At 47.7% G+C, this 21,934-nt stretch overlaps 1 protein-coding gene across 2 annotated transcripts in view; it reads right to left on the reverse strand.

Moving 5' to 3' along the window:
• Positions 1 to 500: 500 nt before the first annotated feature.
• The window catches only part of nova2 (NOVA alternative splicing regulator 2), a 49,187-nt gene continuing 27,753 nt past the window's right edge, over positions 501 to 21,934 (reverse strand). For both annotated transcript variants that reach the window (XM_079559734.1, XM_079559733.1), the window contains 2 exons: positions 6,843 to 7,009; positions 501 to 2,532 (listed from right to left, as the gene is read on the reverse strand). In XM_079559734.1, coding sequence (XP_079415860.1) covers positions 1,513 to 2,532; positions 6,843 to 7,009 — 1,187 coding nt within the window. In that variant the 3' untranslated portion in view covers positions 501 to 1,512. The remainder of the gene's footprint in view (positions 2,533 to 6,842; positions 7,010 to 21,934) is intronic.

The raw sequence follows: 21,934 nt of genomic DNA on the forward strand, positions 1-21,934 counted from the left end.
TAGGTCTTGTATCTGCCTCGCGCCGGAGAACATAAACCCACGCCCCGCTTACAATCTTTACACAAGAGCAGGCCGAACCCATTCCAGCTGCCCTCAGCTCAGCGACCTCTTCATGGACCTATCAGTTCACACACAACATATTACACAAATCCCTGCCATACAGACCAACAGTCACAATGCTGTGGGCCAAGTCCCTCTCGGGCCGAGGACCGCGCCCTCGCTTCACAGTGCATTAAGACAAACAAGTGTATTCCATTAGAAAGAAACAAAAGAGCCACACAGCGCCCCTACGTGGTGAGTGTGGGGGGCTGCTGGGGCGGCCCTGTGGCTCACTGGCAGTGGTACAGACAGACCAGAGGGGGCGCCAGTGTTTCGGACTCGGTCAGTAGTACATGACGGGGGGGTGCTTCCGCCGGCTCTGACCTGGAGCTCTTCGCAAGGCCAGGCTTCAAATGCTTCTGTTCACTGTTGGATTTAGGGACTCAAAGTGTCATTTTAGTGGTTCAAATTGTCACATCAGGGGTTTGAAATGTTGTGAGTGCCAGTACAGGACTAAAGGAAGACCGTGAACCAGCAAGAAGCAGGAAGCAGATGGCCGTGAGAGAGCTTCCAAAGGCCCAGAGCACAGGCCGAGCACACAGAGGTCATCTCACTGGGATATGCTCGAGATCAGCACCAGATATGGCGTCATAGAGTTGGACTCTGTCAGTGGACTTCCCTGTTCTCAGTGATAGCTTAGCTGGGTCATTAGCCTCAGTGGGCTTTAGAACTGGACTTAAATAAGACATATATTACACTATTCATCTTCATTCTATTTAAATAAAAAGATTCCACAGAAACAATAGTCTCATTTACATTCATGTCAACCTGAACGAACAGATTTACAAAGAACAGCTGAGCTTTCATGGGTCAATTCCTCAATAAATAAAATTATAGTTTCTATTCAAATACAAAGGAAAATCATAGCCAGCTGGCAGACTGCAGTGCTGAGGACTTGCTATAGCTAGCACAGTGTCGCGCTCATCGGTGGACACTGGTGTTCAGTAAAGTAGCACAGTGCAGTCAGCGGCAGGAGTGAGTGAAGGAGCAGCCCCATGACAGGCTGCTGCTTCAGTCACACCGAGGTGCACTGCCTGGGCCGGCTCGCGGGGCCCGGGGGCAGTGACTCTGGGCGTTCAGGGCAAATAAAGAGGGCAAAGTAATCCCAGCAGCAGCTGGTGGTGGCCGGTCAGCCTTGTCACACAGTACACAGACAACGGACAGAACCAGCAGAACAGAGTAAACAATTCAAAAGTCATAAAACCTTATTTACATTTTACAATTTTTTTCTTGTTTCTTTTTTAAACATATCTCCCTCCACTGCCTCCTCAGGTTCAGCAAATACGCCTTTTTTTTAAGAATACTGGAAACTGGCTGAAGGAACCGGCCAAGACCGTTCCCTCACACATTCTCATCATTGATACACTCCTCCTCCAAGCCCCCGCTTCTTTCCTCAATGGTTTGCTCCCCGCTTTAGCCCACTTTCTGTGGGTTGGTGGCGCGGACGCCCTGCTCGTACGTGATCCTTTGGCTGATCAGGTACTGCGCGGCCTGCGTGGCGGCTTGTGATCCTGTGATGGTCACCTTCCTGTTGCGCGTCCCGGGGATGAACTCGCCTTTTTTGGAGATTTGGATTCTGGCCCCAGTCAGCTCCTGGTACTCCACTAAGGTCTTCCCACCCTTACCCAGAATGGCTCCTACCAAGTTTTCTGGGACCGCGATCTCCACCACCTCCTTTGCACCTTCGCCGAGTTTCTCCGTAGCCAGCAGTGACGATGCCACCAGCGGTGAAGCGCTCAAGTATCCGTTAGTGGCCCCTGTCGCTGCAGCCAGGGACCCCAAAGAGAAGCCCCCTAGGCTGGCCGCAGAGTGAGCTGCACTGGTAGATGCATCGCTAGCATACGATGCTAGTAGGTTAGCGGCAGCTGCGGCTGCAGGGTTAGCGTTTGCAGCCACAGCGGCGAGGACTCCTGACGCGGCGGCCGGGTTGAGGCCCAGTCCCAGAGAGTTGGTGTTGTAGCCGTAGCTCGCTAACGTGTTCAAAGCCGATGTGATGGTCAGCAGGTCGTTTCCTGACAGGCTGGACATGGTGGTGGGGAAGGCCCCCACTCCTGCCAGCCCGGCCTGTCCCAGCAGGGAGGAGGCTGTGGCAGCGGCCGCGGCTGCTGCTGCAGGCATCACCTCGGTGGAGTTGGCGTACGGAGAGCCTGTGGGGTTGGAGTTGGCCACAGGGCCTGTGATGTTGGAGTAGGAGATGTTGAGACAGGATGAGCTCTGAGGATCCTCTTGGATCTTCTGCACAATGATCTCCACAGCTTTGCGGTTCTGCTCCGGCTCCCCGCTGATGGTCACCACTCGCTCCTGCAGGTTGATACCTTCTGGCTTCTGGGAAAGCTGCACCCACGCCCCAGACTGCTCCATCACTGCTTTCACTGTCGCTCCACCTTTCCCAATGATCAGGCCTGCTGTGCTGTTAGGGACGATCAGCTTGGCCTGCAGAGGACAGAGGAGCGGACAGTTACAAAACAAGTAACATGTGACGGGACACCATCATCACCAAACACACAGCTGAGAGAGAAGGCAGAGAGAGAGGGCTGAGAGAGAGGGCAGAGAGAGAGAGAGGGCTGAGAGAGAGAGGGCTGAGAGAGAGAGAGGGCTGAGAGAGAGAGGGCTGAGAGAGAGAGGGCTGAGAGAGAGGGCTGAGAGAGAGGGTTGAGGGAGAGAGGGCTGAGAGAGAAGGCTGAGAGAGAGAGGGCTGAGAGAGAGGGCTGAGAGAGAGGGTTGAGGGAGAGAGGGCTGAGAGAGAGGGTTGAGGGAGAGAGGGCTGAGAGAGAAGGCTGAGAGAGAGAGGGCTGAGAGAGAGGGCTGAGAGAGAGAGAGGGCTGAGAGAGAGGGCTGAGAGAGAGGGTTGAGGGAGAGAGGGCTGAGAGAGAAGGCTGAGAGAGAGAGGGCTGAGAGAGAGGGCTGAGAGAGAGGGCTGAGAGAGAGGGCTGAGAGAGAGAGGGCTGAGAGAGAGGGCTGAGAGAGAGAGGGCTGAGAGAGAGGGCTGAGAGAGAGGGCTGAGAGAGAGAGGGCTGAGAGAGAGGGTTGAGGGAGAGGGCAGAGAGAGAGGGCTGAGAGAGAAGGCAGAGAGAGAGAGAGGGCTGAGAGAGAAAGCTGAGAGAGAGAGGGCTGAGAGAGAGGGCTGAGAGAGAGGGTTGAGGGAGAGAGGGCTGAGAGAGAGGGTTGAGGGAGAGAGGGCTGAGAGAGAGGGTTGAGGGAGAGAGGGCTGAGAGAGAAGGCAGAGAGAGAGAGGGCTGAGAGAGAGGGCTGAGAGAGAGAGGGCTGAGAGAGAGAGGGCTGAGAGAGAGAGCTGAGAGAGAGAGGGCTGAGAGAGAGAGAGGGCTGAGAGAGAGAGGGCTGAGAGAGAAGGCAGAGAGAGAGGGCTGAGAGAGAGAGAGGGCTGAGAGAGAGAGAGGGCTGAGAGAGAGGGCTGAGAAAGAGGGTAGAGGGAGAGGGCTGAGAGAGAGAGGGCTGAGAGAGAGGGCTGAGAGAGAGAGGGCTGAGAGAGAGGGCTGAGAGAGAGAGGGCTGAGAGAGAGAGAGGGCTGAGAGAGAGAGGGCTGAGAGAGAAGGCAGAGAGAGAGGGCTGAGAGAGAGAGAGGGCTGAGAGAGAGAGAGGGCTGAGAGAGAGGGCTGAGAAAGAGGGTAGAGGGAGAGGGCTGAGAGAGAGAGGGCTGAGAGAGAGGGCTGAGAGAGAGAGGGCTGAGAGAGAGGGCTGAGAGAGAGAGGGCTGAGAGAGAGAGGGCTGAGAGAGAGAGAGGGCTGAGAGAAAGAGAGGGCTGAGAGAGAGGGCTGAGGGAGAGGGCTGAGAGAGAGAGGGCTGAGAGAGAGGGCTGAGGGCAGAGGAGGGCTGGGGGGCACACATGTGCCCGCTGGGACAGATGTGAGGTCATGCATGTGTCAAACAGCAGCATTGGTAAAAAGGAGGGAGACAAAAGAAGGTCCATGGACTGAGCGGCTGCAGAGGTTTTCTCAGGCAGCAGTGGTGCAGAGAGTGGGAGGAGGCACCACGCTCAGGGTCAGGGTTGTCATGGAAACCACTGCAGAACTCAGGCAGCTAAACACTCTGCCAAACACTCCGACCACCTTCAACTGGGCCGTAACTTCAACCATAAAAGCCATAATTGCGGTCGATGCTGCACCTTTCTTAATCGCAGCTGCGTCGGGGCGCTTCCTACCCATAATGCCCTGCGTGTTTGAGCTCAGAGGAGGATTAGTGACAGCTGGCAGCGCCTCATTCTCTCCACTGTCACCGCTTTTTGAACATGACTTTGTTCTCTCTGTGGGCTGTGTGCTAGCGCCCCCTGTGACAGTAAACTATCGTGGTCACGTCCTTTCATCCTGTGTCCGAATGTCCCGAGAGGAAACAGGGAACTCAATATTTCCCACAATGAAAAGTCGTGAGCAGCGAAACACGTCACTAAAGACCACCATGCATTAGTAAACTTTCTGGTAGATTCAGAACCGCTCACTCCTCTCTCCACGCCGCTGTGTGCCTTATGGAGGCGACTGTGTCAGACAGCACCCAGGGCAGGCACGGCACGGTGCACGGCTGACAGAAATAATAAGTTGGTTTGGAAATAAAACTGTTGAAATGTTCATTATTAGGCTGTATTTATAATCTCAGAATTTATTGGATTATTTTTGGAATTTATTGCCAATACTTTCTAATTTTTCAAAGATGCTTTATAATAAAATGTGCCCCTGGGCTCACGGTGCAAAACAAAATAGAAACTAAACCGTAATGTCTGAAGGAACGTCACGTGCCGTTTAGTTTTGGGTTTAAAAACACTCAGAGCAGCGTGTGATTGGAGGCCGTGTTTAGGCTGTTCTTGGACAACATTGTGCTTGGACTTTTTGTAAACAAAGCTTTTGAGGCAGATTATGACCAGGATCTTACGCATTAGCCTGGTGCACTGTGATCACTGACCACAGCCTGGTCATCAGGAGCAGCCTCTACAAAGCCACACAGGTGTGTTTGTAGAGGTGTGGAGTGTCGACCGCCTGCTATTTTGTTTAACCTTTATTTAATTGAGATTAAAAACCTCTTTTTCACGGGAGTCCAGGCCCAGACGCAGCGCATGATGACACACATGTTTGGGTGTATAGACACATGACACACGCCACGGGCTTCAATATTAAGAAGTGTGATGCATATTGGCAGATCTGCTCTCGGTGCATTGTTACAGCCCTGTAAAGAGGAGCGAGGGAGGACTTTACACCAGAACCCCAGGTCCCTCCTCCCCCCCCGACTATACACCATACTGTAAAGCAACTCATGTGCATTAGCGTCTCTTTATCAACCACCTGCACCTGCATATCTTTAATATTTATAACTAGTTTTGTTTAAATTGGTGTTCAGGCTGCTGTTCACCAGAGCGGGGCAGCTGGATGCCCTCCCGTGCTGTCGCTAACATGGCTTTGAGTGCAAATTAAACGGGTTTAATTCTCTCACGGCTGAAATATTCTGGAGGGTCCAGCGATGAGAGCGGCTCTAAACACGGAGGAGTCGCTGAGCGGGCAGCGCTTTGGCTACAATGAACACATGCATGCTTGAAGAATAATATAATCAAGGTTCTTAATACACTTTTAGAAAGTGAATGTATCTGTAGGCCACGTTCTCTGGGTAAATTTGACTACGTACGAAGAGAAAAGCCCAGTATTTCCAGTCTAATGTGCTTGGAATAGCTGTGGCTTGTAGACCAGTGTGGTAAAAAAAATAAAAAAAATAACAAATGTTGTTGTGCGGCTTATATTCTTATATTCAGCTGTGCTCAATACTCCGCACACAATTCACAATATACTGTATTTATATACTTGTATGTATGATGCCTCTAGTTACTATTACTTGATTGCACATTTCCTGTCTTTTTTGCACCCGTGTTTCTCCATTGTGAGACCAATAAAGTCTCATCTTCTGTTGTGTTTGTCATAATGAAAGTGTCCTCTGCACTTGAGGCAGGACATCACTCATGTCCCGCCTCCTGCCGTTTCTCCAGCTGTAAGTCCAGGCACAGAGCACCAGAAGGAAGCCGCTCGCCTTCTCCCTTTCCTCTGTGGGCGGGGCTAGCGGTGGAGAATAACAGGAAGAAGGAAACAGGTGTTGGCGTTGGAGGTGAAAGGTGACAGGAAGTGAGTGGGCGCCGACAGGAAGTGGCCGTAGCTCTCCTGCCCCTCAGCAGAATCCATGATGAAAATGACCACACTTTCATTTACGGATCGTGGAAAGGAATCTAAGTTTGGGACATTTCTTATCCAGCGCTCAATCAGTTTGTGGAAGTTATTGAACCTCCCTCTGTCCTGCTTTGAAAACTCCCCCGATGTTTGTGCACAAACACATGCTGAATAACTGTTTCTCTATTAAAACATAACAGAATAAAGAATGGCAGGAGTATATGTCCTAAACCGGGGTCATCTTCTCCAACCAACAGGGGAACCTCCTGAGACATGACGGCAGATCCCACAGTGCAGTCACTAGTCTTACTGTGGTGGGGTCTGAGGGAACATCACACATCACTGGGGGCCCACGTCTGTTCACACCAGACTCCAAAGAGTGAGGCAGCATTTCCTCTACATAAAGGGGCTGACCCTGGTCTGGTCTTGTCTGTGTGGGCCCCTCACCTGTCTGTGTGGGGGCCTCACCTGTCTGTGTGGGCCCCTCCCCTGTCTGTGTGGGGGCCTGGGGGCCTCACCTGTCTGTGTGCTGCCTCCCCTGTCTGTGTGGGCCCCTCCCCTGTCTGTGTGGGGGCCTGGGGGCCTCACCTGTTTGATGCGGTCCGGGTTGACCGTGGTCTGGGGCTGCAGGATGCTCACTGGCTCCGTCTTCTGGCTGCTCTGGGGCATCTCCCGCACCTTCTCTGCGATGAAGTCGTGCACACTGTTGAGGGCCTCCACTGTGCCCTGGATGAGACACACGCGCTCCGTGGTCCCTGGAGACACACAAACAAACACACACACACACACATCATCATTAACCATGTCCCGTACATCGCCCAGTGGGATAAAGAAGCTGCTGAAGGATGTTCATGGCACTTTTGATCTGTTCATTTAGACACGGTCACTGTTTGTGCCTTTGGAAACATGACCTTCATGTCCTCTGGTCATGGATGTGAGTATGTTCTCACAAGTGTGCCTGGGGAGCTTTTAACAGTATTTTGGAATAATGTCACACCTCTGAATATTAGTAGTATGTCATTTTTGTTGATATAGTTGCCATTGCCATTTGCAGATGAGAATATTTAGTTCTGAATGTCTGTGACACAGACTCATGTTAATACATGTAGATTATGATTGATTATGAGGCACTCCTTTCCTGGTATCAGAACGATTAATGCTGTTGAACTGACTGGAATCAAATCCAAAGTGAAAAGCTTGTTTAGCACATCACTGAATGGTCTGCAGTGGTTGGAGTTTAGGGCAGAGTCTCAGTGTCCTGTGATGGGACAAGCCTGCCCTCATACTGTGTGAAAGGTGAGTGTGTGTGTGTGCCTCAGGACAATATAAATAGCCTGGGCAGGTCTGGGTGCAGCGTCTGGGTGAGCTCCAGCGCCGGGGCCCATCAGCGGCCATTACAGGGCTCTATTCCTGCAGAGTGCTGACATGTGGAGCTAACAAAGTAGCAGCATTAGCATTTTTCTTTGAGCTGAGGAGCAGAAAGTGGGCCTCGCCTCCTGACAGCTGGTGGCCTCTGGGTAATCTGCTGCGCTCCAATCAGAGGGGAGGATTAGCGGGCCATTGTCTTGGCTGAGGGAGAGTGGGGCGGGCTGAAAGGCCAGTCTGTCAGAGAACATCACAGCTGTGCTCTGCGTCAGGACTGTCCCCACACGGCACACACAGGACAGAAGCTGAGGGCCGTCACCACTGACTGCACCATCAGTCCACTGCCACTGGACCCAGGAGCCCCCACACCTCTGCAGTGCACACTGGCAACACTTCAAAGGAAATTACAAAGAAAGCACAGGTTTATCTCATAGACTGTAAAAAAAAAATGGACGTCTTACGCTCACTCCTCCCCGTTTACCAGAATGAACACGGTCGTGGGGAAATTCAATTCATGGTGGATTTACAGACTCCCCCTCCCCAGCTCTGATGAAGCATGTTCCTACAAAGGACATCAGGGCGGGATCTTCACTGTAGACTCGGCCCTTGCGTGATGTGTAGCTCGCGCTGCTCCAATGCTAACAGTCCCACCCTCATTAAGTACGAGATTTCTAAAATTCATATTACGAAAACCAGATTGGTTTCATATATTGTGATTAACCCAGCGTTTTCTCAGGAGGAAGATCTAGCCTAGTCTAGTGTTGAAACAATTGAAACCAGGCTTTAAAGTAGTTTTTAACGTGTCTAAAGTCCAATGCTTTTCGATGGGGACCTAGTGGCGATATGGAGGTACTACAGCAACGGCGGAGCAATGGGGGCCCCCACGTTTGTGGTCAAAAAGCAGGGCAGCCAGCGGCCATTGGTTTATCTTCCCAAAAGTAAACCAGTCTGAAACTGAGAGAAAAGTTCTGTTTAAAGCTGCACAATTAAAGCCGTTAAAGTCTTTTCCCTTATTATTCAAATAACAGATGACATGTTGGCCTCTCCCTTACGTGTGGATTTATATTAGTGGCTCCTCCTTCCGTGAACCGGGCAGTGGTCAGTGGTCAGGAGCCGGCCGTGAGGAGCTGGACACATGTGGAGTCAGAGCACACTCACACCCTGACCCTCTGGAGCAGCAGGTCAACCCACCTTTCAAACATTTGTACCTTTTACATCACATTTGGGCTAAAAGGGTCTTTTAACACAAAAAGCTTCTTAGTCCCAATCTGACGAGCTCAGTTTCACCATCACAGTCAAAAAAGGACACTTTTTCACACAGTCCAACTTTTAGAGTGGAGCTACATGGATTGAACTCAGGTGTAAGGCCTTTATCTGCTCTCCCAGACTGGAACTGTAGAAACGTCCCAAAATAACCTTCATTGTTTTTGCCTTCCTGCGTTTTCACACATGGGGGAACTTCGAAAAGAATATTTCCAAATCAAGCACCACAGATTTCACAGTCGTACTTTGAACTGATTCAACTTTCATTTTACACAGAAGAGGCTGAATGTTTGGGTTCTGGCGCTCCATACTTTGGGTTGCCAGATCCAAAGACTGAAACGATCTTTATGTTTGTGACCAAAATCCCTGCACCTGTCCACAGTCCAGTCTGGACTCGTGTCGGCCCGGGCGTAGAGGCTGACCACACACACCAGCGCTGACCTGCGAGCTGTCCCAGGCTCATTGCTCTCACTGTTAGATCTTGGTCTTGATAAGTTCATATCGCTCACACATTTTATGTTTTCATACCAAAAGAAGGCATTTGATGCATAACATTTTCAGAAAAATGTGAATGGAGCCAGGCTTAATTTTATGGTTGATATTTTAGCTACAAATACTTTTTCAGGAGGTATGTAGGATCTTAGTTTCAAAATATGTTTGTTTGTATGTATGATGGTTATTTGTGGAAAAATCTTCAAAAATAATAACATTAGGCCTTGTTTTTTTTTTTTATTATTCTAAAGTAAATCAGTCAAGAATTATTGGGCATTTTGAAAAAGTGGAGCTTGAAATGACACTTCCCCAAATCATTCTATGGAGAAACATGTTATTGTGAAGATGAGGGCTTGTTTTGATTCCAGGTGAAAGTTTAAATGTTTAGACCAAACTGACCCAAAACCTGAGGATTTGGCAGCAAAAAATAAGAAACGTGTTCTAAAATAAACTGAGGTGATCGACTTCTCATTTCTTCACATTTTGAGTGCAAAAAAAACAACAACAACTTACTTCTAGATACAGGGACATCCTGGCCCCAGAAGGAGCCCTATTGTACATATTTTAGTGGGCAGGAAAAAGCAAATACATGTGAGAGACCTACGTGGGGAGAACATGAGGCCACACAGACCTCCTGTTTGACCTCCAGTTAAAGCATCACTCTCACAGTGTGGGACTTTGAGGAACAAGATGGCGCTCGGGTCAGTGTTAGGAGAGCACCCTCCCCCTGGACCCGCTCCTATTGAACCCCGGGACCTGCCGAATAAAGCTGAGCCCCTCAATAATGACAAAAGCCCGAGAAGAGAAAGCAGCATTTCTGAGCAGTGAGCTCAGCCCCTCTGCAGCTGCTCCATTCACCCACAAAGGAGCGCAGACTCTCACGCTCGGCCTCAGACCACACTTTGATCACAACCTGCACAGTTCAACACTGTAGCAGACTTTAAGCCACACTGCGGAACATTCTGGATCCGACTGTTGCCAAACAAAAGCTGCTGCTCACAGAAAAGGCTGTTTGCAGTGGGATGGATCGAACATTACTGCCTTTAGTCACATCTCCATGGAGACGAGCCGGAGACGTCCAGCTCCCAGTGAAGTTACTGTCAGAGCCGCACACACAGCGAATTCTAGGGATTTTAACAATAAAATATCAGCAAAACGTAAATGTCACGAGTCTGCGGGTTCACAGGAGGAGGAAGAGCACCTTCTGCATCGCTGAGGACGCCTTAAGAAACGAGTCAAATATCAAACAACATCCTGGAGTTCAAAAACTGCATCATATAAGTTTGTCAGAATGTTCGTAAAGAGACTCAGATGTAAACAAACAGCTGCCGCTCTGCTTCAGCGTAGACAGAGAGGAAGAGCACCAGGGTTGCCAGGTCCGCTGTTAAACCGCAGAATTGGGCGTTTTTTAAAGCCATTCCGCGGGTGAAAAAAACTGTCCGCGTTTTTTGCCTTGCTGTAATCAATGTCAAATTGTCTACTTCCATCTTATTTTTGATCAAAATCACTATTTCAAAGGCAAATTCAAGGCTCCTTAAGCTGCTTTTTCAATAAGGGAGGGGGGTCGGGGCGGTTTCTCCTCATCGCAGGAGCACATGGGCTCTGTTAACTAGTAAACAATATTGAAAATTCCAGCCGCGCCGTATGTTCGCAGGTTTTCCGCGGTTTTCCGATATTTTTGGGCGGGTTTGGCTGCTCAGACCTGGCAACCCTGAAGAGCACAAACATGATGCTTCCTCAGTTTGTTCATCAGAACATCAGTAAGTGTTTAGTGAAGCAGGGCAGCACACGTGTGATAACATAAAACCTGTGCCTGTGTGGCCTAATGAGAATATCTGCAAAAAATAATGATTTTTAAAAAGCATGTTAAATACAAAAAATAAAATCATCACTTGTTTCTTTCATTTGATCAAAATGTCCAATTAATTTGCGATTAATCATGAAATTCGTGAGATTAAACATTTTTATCATTGGACAGCACAAATGCAAAGTCTTTAAAGGAATAGGCCACCGTTTTTACATACTAAGATATGTTCTTAGCTCACTTTAGTCGAGTTAATATATCCCCGTCTGGTCTTTGTCCGCGCGCTCTGTCACGCAAACGGAGCACATACGCAGCCTCTCCCACATGTCACATAGCTCCGAAAAAGCTCACGATAGAAGCTACCAAGCTCTTCCACGTGTTCCCTATTTAAATAAAGTTACGTGAAGTGTTTTCATGCGAAGTATATTTACCCAGAAATGTAGCATGTCGATTTTTATAAGCAAATAAAAAGGGGGACTATATTGTGAGGCGTAATGATACGAGGAGCACAGCGTCCGCGTAGTAACTCCTAAAGACTTCCCCCGCTCACTTCCGTCAATAACCTTTAGGAGTTACTGCGCGGACGTTTTACTCCTCGTATCATTACGCCTCACAATATAGTCCCCGTTTTTATTTGCTTATAAAATCGACATGCTACATTTCTGGGTAAATATACTTCGCATGAAAACACATCACGTAACTTTATTTAAATAGGGAACACGTGGAAGAGCTTGGTAGCTTCTATCGTGAGCTTTTTTGGAGCTATATGACATGTGGGAGAGGCTGCGTATGTGCTCCGTTTGCCTGGCAGAGCGCACGGAGAAAGACCAGACGGGGATATATTAACACGTCTAAAGTGAGGTAAGAACATATCTTAGCATGTAAAAACGGTGGCCTATTCCTTTAAGCCTTAAATGTCCTGAATAAAGTCATACATTAGATTCTCTGGGACTATGGGGCTCCCTGGCCGTCCCGGGCCTCTGGGTGGTTCCAAACTGAGCTTGAGGTATGGGTACATTAACTCACCAGTAGTGTATCTGTATGTATGTATGTATGTATGTATGTATGTATGTATGTATGTATGTATGTATGTATGTATGTATGCATACTGTTTATGGGTGTATGTACTGTATATGTGTGGGTGTATGTGTGTATATATATTTCTCCCTCACTCCTTTCATCTCTCTTTTCTACTACACACACACACACACACACGCACGCACGCACACACGCACGCACGCACGCACGCACGCACACACACACACACACACACACACACACACACACACACACACACACACTTGTAGCTACCTGCAGTATGTTTATGAAGGGTTCACTACTGACATCTACTGACAAAAACATTAAAAAAGACAAAGCTTAGTGCAGCTTTAAACATATATTCGCTTTTCAGTCATGTGACTTTTGTTGTTATCGCGGCCATTTTGAATACCGAAGTAGAAATATGCAGTACTACAATATGTAACAATATCTCTACTCTGGATGAAAATGAAAGACGACTGATCGACAGTGGCATTTTTATTTACTCGTACTCATTGCTCAAGAAGAAAACAGTAAAAACACGGCCCCAGAGACAAATGTTTATGTGAAGAAACCAGTGAGTCAGTGTTTAAGATGTTAGCATGCTACCGGTTAGCATTTAGCTTCAACAGCTCAGCTCTGACCTCTCCAAGAGAAAGTCCTGACCCACAAACATCTACAACATGTGACAGAGGTCCTGTAGTATTTCCTCCGTGTTCATAGATGTGGCCACACATGTGTTGATCGTGTTGCAGCCATTGACAGTTGGTTGACAGTTGCTAACCGGTAGCATGCTAACGTCTTGAGCAGCTTAAACACCGACTCAGACTGAGACTCTGTTAACATGACAAACTGTAAAAATCACAGAGAAAGGTCTGTTTCCTTTTTGTATTAATTTAGTCTGAGGAGTGAAGCAGATCTTTAGTAAATCCTGTAGCGATATTGTTACCTGTTGTAGTACTGCATGTACTTCAGTGTTCAAAATTGCCGACAGAACTATGCGTGATGTCATTGGAAAACCATGTATATGAATAAAAAAATACTAAATACCTGAGCAGAGCATGCCATACACAAAAAACCTTCTGTGTAATTGACACTTTAAAAATACATTACGAAATGTGAGTTTAACTTGTGTCTTTAAGTACACAGGTAAACAACCCGAACATGAATGACACTGGATTAGATGACATGACAATGATGAACCTGTCAGACTTTTACTCAGGGTCAGGGTTACATCATTTCATGTCATTATTGTTATAAAACCATCCACTGAGTCTAATCCTAATCAATCTTTTGTTTGTTTTAAGAGCAGACGTTGATTCCATAATCCCGTTCATGTTTCCCATCTTTCCTCCTGAATGGCCAGTACCGTGTGCGACCTTTCGGTACGAGCTGCAGTCCACGGCCAAACTATATTTAAACATAAAGAAACTATTCTGAGCCTTGATTTCACGAGGCTTTGTATCTAATCCAAGTCTCTCCTGTAAAGTCTCTCAGCTCAGATGTCCGCGCCGACTGAACCTGCCACTAGAGGGCGCGTGTAAAGGTCATGGAAGTGGAGCAGAGCGAACACGCTGCTGCTGGGATGCCGTCATCTCCGAGCGGCCCCAGGAGGTCCCGAACACGCGCAGTGTAAACAGGCCGAGTGGGGGGGACGGTGTGGGACGCTCTGCTGGCCGCTCTGCTGGCCGCTGTCTGTCCACAGTTCATTACCGCACTGAGATCTGGTGTCTCCACCTGTCTCCACCGCCGCGCCCCCTCCCTCCGCACGCTCGCGCCACAATAGCCCCGCAAAGCTGTCCGAAACACCGGGCGGTCGGCCGGGGGCACATGTGAGCCACTTAAGCCCGGATTCATCTCCGTATTTTTATCTCCATCTCTGCTCCTCTGGCGTGGGGCGTGTGGTGGACAGTGTCAGCTGCTCTAAGCCCCGGTGGATCCCCGGCTCTGTGGGCCTAACTGCAGCTGTCCGCACTCAGCCTCTCCCACACCTCTGTCCCACTACAAGTCTGTCTGTGCAGGGGCAGAGGGGGCGGGACCCGAGGCCCGCTGCCATAGTAATGAACGACTCCAAACTAAACATTCCACTGGTGACAACCACTGAGATCATAGAAATGCCTTTAGCTTATCTGAGCCTGTCCCCACAAACACGTACCCCTGGACCTGTTTCAATTGAGAACAGTGAAGCCAGGCCCTACATTAAAGTATGGTGAGGTATGTTTGTTATAAGGTGATGTTTAGTGGACATTGGATGTGATTCTGACCCACAAAAGGCAGAGACTGACCTGAATTAGATTTAGCATTGAGCTCAGACACTACATGTCTCATTTGTATACAGAGTCAAATATCAAAAGGTCTGTACATCCATTCATCATTTCAAATAGGCTTTGACCTCACCTAACTTGACAACAGCTAAAAACATCTGGATCTTTCATCACGTGTGATGTTTGAGGCTAACGCTAACGGCTATATGAGGAATACAGTGAGCAGGCTAAAGTTCTGAAAAGTTTCCCGGAGTAGCCGACTTGCTAATGGTTCGGATCAAACGCTGCTCCTCCTTTTTATTTCTATGGCAACAAGATGAAAATGAAAGTATCCTCTGTGCAGTTAGCGAGCCGGCTCGTCTGGGAAACTCAAATGTTAATGCTTTAGCCTTTAGCCATCAAACATCACAAATGATGAAAGATCCAGATGTCGGACACACATCCAGCAGCTACTAGACCTCCTGGTTTAATATGTGAATGCCTGAGAAACTACAGCCATTATAACATGCCTAATGTTGTCACCATTATTGTACTGTTAAACTAGGAACAGGCTCAGCAACGCCGTTTCTGGATTCAGGTGACAATTCCTCAGAATGGCACACATATATTAGGAAAAAAGTGTTTCAGGACGGTTTCTAATGCACTTTTTAAACATGGAGGCATTGACAGGATGGCATTTGTATGAGGTCAGTGAAACAGCCGAACTTCAATGACACAATTAGCTACATTAGTGAATAGAAAGCAAGCACATGATCATGCTTTATCTTCAATAGGCTAACTGTAGTTACTGGGCCTGTCCACACGAAACAAACCTGCCACAATGTTGAACACCTGTCAGTCAGCACAAATGACACAAAAACACCTTCTGTCCTGGCAGCAGATAGTGCAAAGCTGCAAAATGTAAAGAAGTGTCATAATCATTATTGATGATTATTCTGTCCACACTCACAGACAGACACGCAAGAAAAGTGTTCAGTGTTTTTTGTAAACCTGTAGAGACAACCTCTTATGAAAAGGTGAGTGAACTGCTTACAAAGGTGTAGAGCACTTTCCACTCCAGCTCTAAAAGTCAGCCTGTATTCCTACAGTGTGGAGGCCTGTCTCTGGGTCCGATGTGGCGGTGAGAACTCTGTGCAACATGGACAGAGGAGTCAGACGAGGCGTTTAAAGCCCTTGGTCAGCTGCACTGAGCATGTGCAGCCGGCCCGGCCTGACTGAAAATGTGACCTCATCAACAAGGCGAGCATATGGAAAACGCTTTGTGATTTACGGCCACAGAAATGTTGACCAGGCACTGGGAGCTCGCAGGAGGAGGACCTCACCAACACACACAAACACACACACTCGCACACACACACACGCACACACGAGCATACACACACACTAACACACACGCACACACACACACGCACACACATACACACCTGTTCCTTTAAGGCGAGATGCTGCAGGTGAATAGGGATTTTTTATTGATTTAGAGATATCATTGTATGTTTTCAGATGAAAATAAGGTGTTTAATGCCAAAAATGGCCAAAAATCTAAATAATGGATCAAGCGGGTGAAATTTTTATTTCGTTGACGATCTTTTTAAAATAAGCAGTTTTGAGAAAATGGCCCTTGAAAGTACAATTTCCCAAATAAATTGATGCAGAAACATTGAGTGACGGCAATAGTTAAACATGTGATTGTAGTAGATTGTCATTACTACCTTAGTCTAACTTTACTAACACATTCCTCACATCCCAGTTTCGTACGGTCTGAGTTTATAAGAATGTTTCACAGTTTTCAGAGCACACTTCTGTCACAGTAAAGTAAACAGCCACAATGAGTCACCAAACATCCTCTGTAAAGACTCATTTTTGCTCTATGATGGAAAAGTTTGTTATACAGGCAGAGCTTCTGTCCGTCTGCTCCTGCTCCATTTATGTAAAGCCTTTTGTTGTGCAGCAAAGGAGCAGCACGTGGCCTGACCACTGGGGGCGCTGCTGCACACAGCTGGGAACAAAGGCTGCACTCGAAGAAAGTGATTATCCATCTGAAAATACACCGTCACAACAGCGTCGTCTTGAAAAATAATAAAAACAACACTGTCAGTTCCACCATGTTTGTATCATGATAGCCTTTTCTTCTGTTTTGTTGCATTCTAGTGTCCCTCTAGCGCCCCTGCTGGTGATTGTTGATAATGCATGCTGGACATTAGAAACAGTTGGTATAATGCTTGGATCACACTGGTCTTTATAGAAGTCACAGCATAAATGGGCCTTTAAGCACTAAAGAAAGGAGCCAATAAATGACACCTCACTTTCTGAGGCACCAGCATACCAACGAGGTCAAAGGTCACGCAACACTAGAATTCACATTACTGAAGGAACAACAGAACTGAGATGAAACGTTTTGAGTCGTGAGTTCATGGAATCATTCTGAGGTGCCAAGGCAAAAACTAGAGGAAAGAAGCAGCTTAAGACGGACTATAATGGTCAGCTACATGCTAATGTTATGTCAACTCAAGCTAAAGTCATGCTACCAGCAGCTAGATGCTGTGTATGCCAATCAGGGTCCAGCAGTCTGTTCACGTCAGTGCAGTGCGCTTTAGCCCAGAGCTGAGATCGGTCCCAAAACTTGTACCTGGTCAGACCGGTTCGACCCTGGCCTCCGCTATGGAAAAGCTTGAGAAACCGGGATGGCCAGGCATTGGGCTGATATGTGCCTGCCTGTGGAATAAGGCCTTTTGACGCTGGTCTGACCAGGGGGTAGAGCTGGCACTGGGCCGGGCAGGAAGTGTCAGTGGACAAGTCAACCCTTCACATTTACTGCCTTATTCCTTCACTTATCGGTCACATTGTGGTGAAAACAAATATTCTTGAAGCCATACGTACAGAGCCCTTGACATTGTTCTGATATTCAACAGACTTTGCAATTACCGAATCTTCAAATCATTTAATGGAACCAACTATTCTAATATGAAAATCACTTAGAACACTCTGTTATGTCTTTACACAGGATATGAAAGCCCTGAGTTCATTGTCACGTCGCACTGATGGGGGAGGAGGACGTTTTTGCGTCCCATGATTGGGGGTTGTCGATGCATAAAAGTTTGAGAACCCCTGCTATCGAGAGTACGACTTTCATTCTAAAGAGAACTCTTAGCAACTGTCAAAACAAATTAAGTAGAATTGACATCATCTGCATACCTTCTATAGCCAATCTGTGCATACAGCCCCACTGGATCGCATTTACACCTTCACTCAGTAAAGGTGACATGATAACAGTGGGCATTGGTCATGGCTGGAACTGAACATCCAACATTAAGGTTCACTTGAAAATACATGTATGAACACAAACATAAACATGTATTTGTCACGGGGGAAGGGAAGGGTGTATCTCTGTTTCAGAGCCACAGAAGGTGCTTGGTCGATGGGGGAGGCGGCGAGGACGCTCTATCAAAGCACCTGTCCCTTTGAGCAGATCTGCGACCATGTGGGGACATAGGCCTGCTTGGATTCACTTCAACAGTTTTCCCTTCTCCTAATTGCAACCATTAAATGCCTCATGTGTAATGCCTTGAAGAGGGGTTCCTCAGGGATGTCCCTTCAGCCTTTAACTATTTCCAATGCTAATCTAAAATGACTAATCTATTATAGAAAACGCTAACTCAATGGCCGCCGCCTGGGCGCCGCCATGTTTATTTCCCATACCGACTTTGAAGCTAAGCAGGAAAGTGCCTGGTTAGAACTGGGATGGGAGACCGTTCCTCCGATGCTAAGCAGGGAAAGGCCTGGTTAGGACTGGGATGGGAGACCGTTTGGGAACACCAGGAAGCCTGGCGACAGTACTGCGTGTGTGCGTGGTTGGTGTTATTACATCCGCGGCCGGCCCCCACGTGACGAGTCCCACCGGCCTCGTGCATTGGCCACGGGTCCTTATGGACCGCGGTGCTGCTGTCCGAGGACAACCCGCTGTCACAAAAACGCGAGTGCACGAGATCTGACTGCCGTGCGTGTGCGCGCGTACAAACAGGGCGATGTGTGTGGGCGCGCCTGTGTGTGTGTTCGTGCGTGTGTGTGTGTATGTGTGCGCGTGCGCATCCCAACAGGGCGCTGTGTGCGCGTGTGTGCGTTCGTCTGTATGTGTGCGCGTGTGTGTGTGTGTTCGTGCGTGTGTGTATGTATGTGTGCGTGTGTGTGCGTGTGTGTATGTGTGTGCGTGTGCGCCCCAAACCTGCTCAAACACGAGCCTCTAATCACACGCGCTGCTCCGACTGATTTATCCTCCGTGTGCGTAAAAGCGACAATGACACTACAACTTAACGCGCGCATGGCCTGCACTGCTTTATCTTTTTTTTACTTTGCTGCTGGACCATTTGCTTTCTATTTTGCTTTCACGTATTGAGCCCAGAGGTACATTTTATTCTAAAGCAGCTTGGAAAGCATTGCCAATTTTATTGTAAGGTTATAAATACTGTCTAACAACGATCATTAGGCTATTTCATTTCAAACCCTACTCACTTTTTTTTGGATTGTGCACTACCGGGATGCACCCAACCACGGGTCCTGCACCGTGAACCAAACCGTTAGAACTGAACCCCTAATATTTCTCCATAATTATTCCACTGTCTCTTGAATCCTGTTCCCCGAGTTTAGCGAAAATATTGTCATTGTAGTTTATAAGAAAGGAGTACGGGTGCATCAAACACTCCAATTGCAGTTTGTTTGACATTTTTTTTTGCATTCATTCTTTTACTCATTTGTAGTGGCCATAGTTTTTGGAATGGGTTGGGAACCACTGGTCTACAGCTGAACTGTGTGACGGGTTGGACATTTCTTTGTAATCACTCATAATCCCAGAATATCAAATGTGGAGACTAGCGAGGCCCGGCCGAAGGCCGGGTCTCAGCTAGTAACATCATAGAAATAAACATCAGTTACATCAGTCAAACATCTGACAATGCCCGGTTCATGCCTCTTTTGAAACTTCTCTCTACCTTTTGGAGAAATTTAGGAACTCCAAATTAAAAATGTACAAAAGTGTCTTGCAGTGAAGCAGTGACAGCGGGGCCAGGCCTGAGACGAGCCGTTCAGACTGGAGCCTTTGTGCAGACAGGGCTGTTACCATGGCAACCACCGACGCTGTGTCATTGTTGTGGAGCCAATCGGCAGCGAGCACACATCCGAGTGTCGGTGTGTGCTTGTGTTTGGGTGTGGGCTGGTCTTTCTTTCACCGCGGCGCCGCTGAGATTCCTCTGAACAACTGCAGCAGTCGGCGCAATCACCGTGACAGACGGCATCAGTGTCACCGCCGTGCAATCACCAAATCAGAATCATCTAATCAGCGACGCAGCATCAACATCATCATCCCAAAAATCATCAGCCCAAGTCAAACACTGGTGCGTCTCCAGGCCGTGGCGGGAAATGTCCTTTAGATAAGGTTAAGTTATGTTTATTTCAGTCCAAAGTAAAATAGCATAGGCTGAAGATTAGCTTATTTTGCTGACCCTTTTCACAAACTATAATTTGCACACTAACTAAGTGAGTTTACAGAATATACATACAAAAACAAGAATACAATTTCAGAAGAATATTTTACAATTTCTCGTCTGTGAATGAATTCATTCTTTTATCTTTAAGCTTTCGTTTAAACACAAATAATGATGAACAGGCCTGAAGCTCATCCTCTAAACAGTTCCACTCATTCACACCTTGAAACGACGGAACTTTGTATGGAGATTTTTCTTTTGGCATATACAAAGAGTAATATTTGAAAAGGTAAAAACACCAGGCCCCTTAATGAATCTTAGTTAGAAAGTTAGAATAAATGACCTCAGCCCATTTTGTAACGGCCAAGGTCAAGTCAACACAATAAAGACATGAGAAAACCATATTGACCATATTGATGTTGCTGGTCGGCTTTTCTGGCACAAAAGATGCCTGGAAACATTCATGCCCAATTTGGTTGTGCTGCACGAATATGAAATAAGAAGTGCACATGTTTGTAGAGGTCTAAACTACAGGGTTAGTCAGGCGTGATGTTTCGTTGTTTGCAGAGGACACTATGACCCAGATAACTCCAGCCTTTCTCTAACTGCCTGGATTGCAGTCAGAGCCGCCCTGGGGGAGGCTCCTGTCTGAAGTCTCCTTGTACCTGCTGAGGGGGATGGGTCCTACGGGAGAGTTTCCACGGCAACGGGCGTGGAGCTCACATCACCATGGCAACAGGTGATTCTCTCACATCAGGACCACTGCAGTCGCCATGGCAACACGGCCAGTCCTCTGCAGTCCCAGGCAAACCTGCGTGGACCCGGAGGTTTACCAGAGGAGGCGACAGACTGCAGCAAATATACAGTATACTGTGTATATATGTGTCTGTGTAGGTTTCTTCCCCTCTAAAAACATGTACAATAGACCAGATTAAATGAGAGTGTGTTTGAGAGTGCGAGTGGGGGACGACGGATGTAACTAGGGTTGTGCAATAAGAGTCAGTGTAATACAGGTTGTGCAATAAGAGTCAGTGGGCCCGATCTTGTGCATCAAAACGGAGACGATAGCGTGACATTTTGCCTCAGTAGCAGCACTTTGTGATCTTGCCACTCCAGACTTAGCGCATTTAAGTGGGTGGAGACACACACATTTTCCTCCAACCAGATCGACTCCACGTCCAGGAGAGTGGTTGTGTGGTTGTATGGGGTGAACATGTGTTTTTGTTTTGCTTCGCGTTCACGCCGAGCACGGGCCGATCCGCGCCACAGCGGACGCTGTAGCTCTTTTTCTCTCTCCAGACGTGAACATGGTTTAGCTCACGATGGGGTAAATAAAGTTTTTAGTTTGGCCTGTGAGAGCCTAAGGCTTAAGAAAGAACGCAAGACAGCGCAATGTAAACGAGGAAGTGAATGTCAGCCGTGTTTCCATCAGTGCAGTCGCCTCCTCTTGTGACGCCCCCTCACAGGTGGCGGAGGCCAATGGCACATATAGCGCCGCCACTCGGAAAATAATTCGCCAAGAGCCTGCGCCGCCCCGTGCGCCACCGCAAGATCTGGCCCAGAGTATTACGGGTTGTGCAATAAGAGTCAGTGTAATACGGGTTGTGCAATAAGAGTAGAATAACATGAGCAGGGCAATAGGAGTCAGTGCAATATCAGGATAATCAGGGCATGTGCAACATCGTCCACTCTTGTTGTTATCGTTTGTTTCGTCTGTATATAGCCTGTATATAGTCTGTATATAGTCTGTATATAGTCTGTATATAGTCTGTATATAGTCTGTATATAGTCTGTATATAGTGTATCTGTATGTTTTTACTAACTTGTGTGTAACACCAACCTTCCAGGGGGTCTGCAGATGGAAATTAGCCTAAGGTTATAATGTTTAAAATAAAATGTTCATTCATATGTATTGTCCCTCCTTTTCAAATAAATAAATCAATAATGGCTATAATCCGGTGTGGCGTGTTTACATGCATG

This window comes from Gobius niger (genome assembly GCF_951799975.1).
Source record: "Gobius niger genome assembly, chromosome: 1".
Classification (NCBI taxonomy): domain Eukaryota; kingdom Metazoa; phylum Chordata; class Actinopteri; order Gobiiformes; family Gobiidae; genus Gobius; species Gobius niger.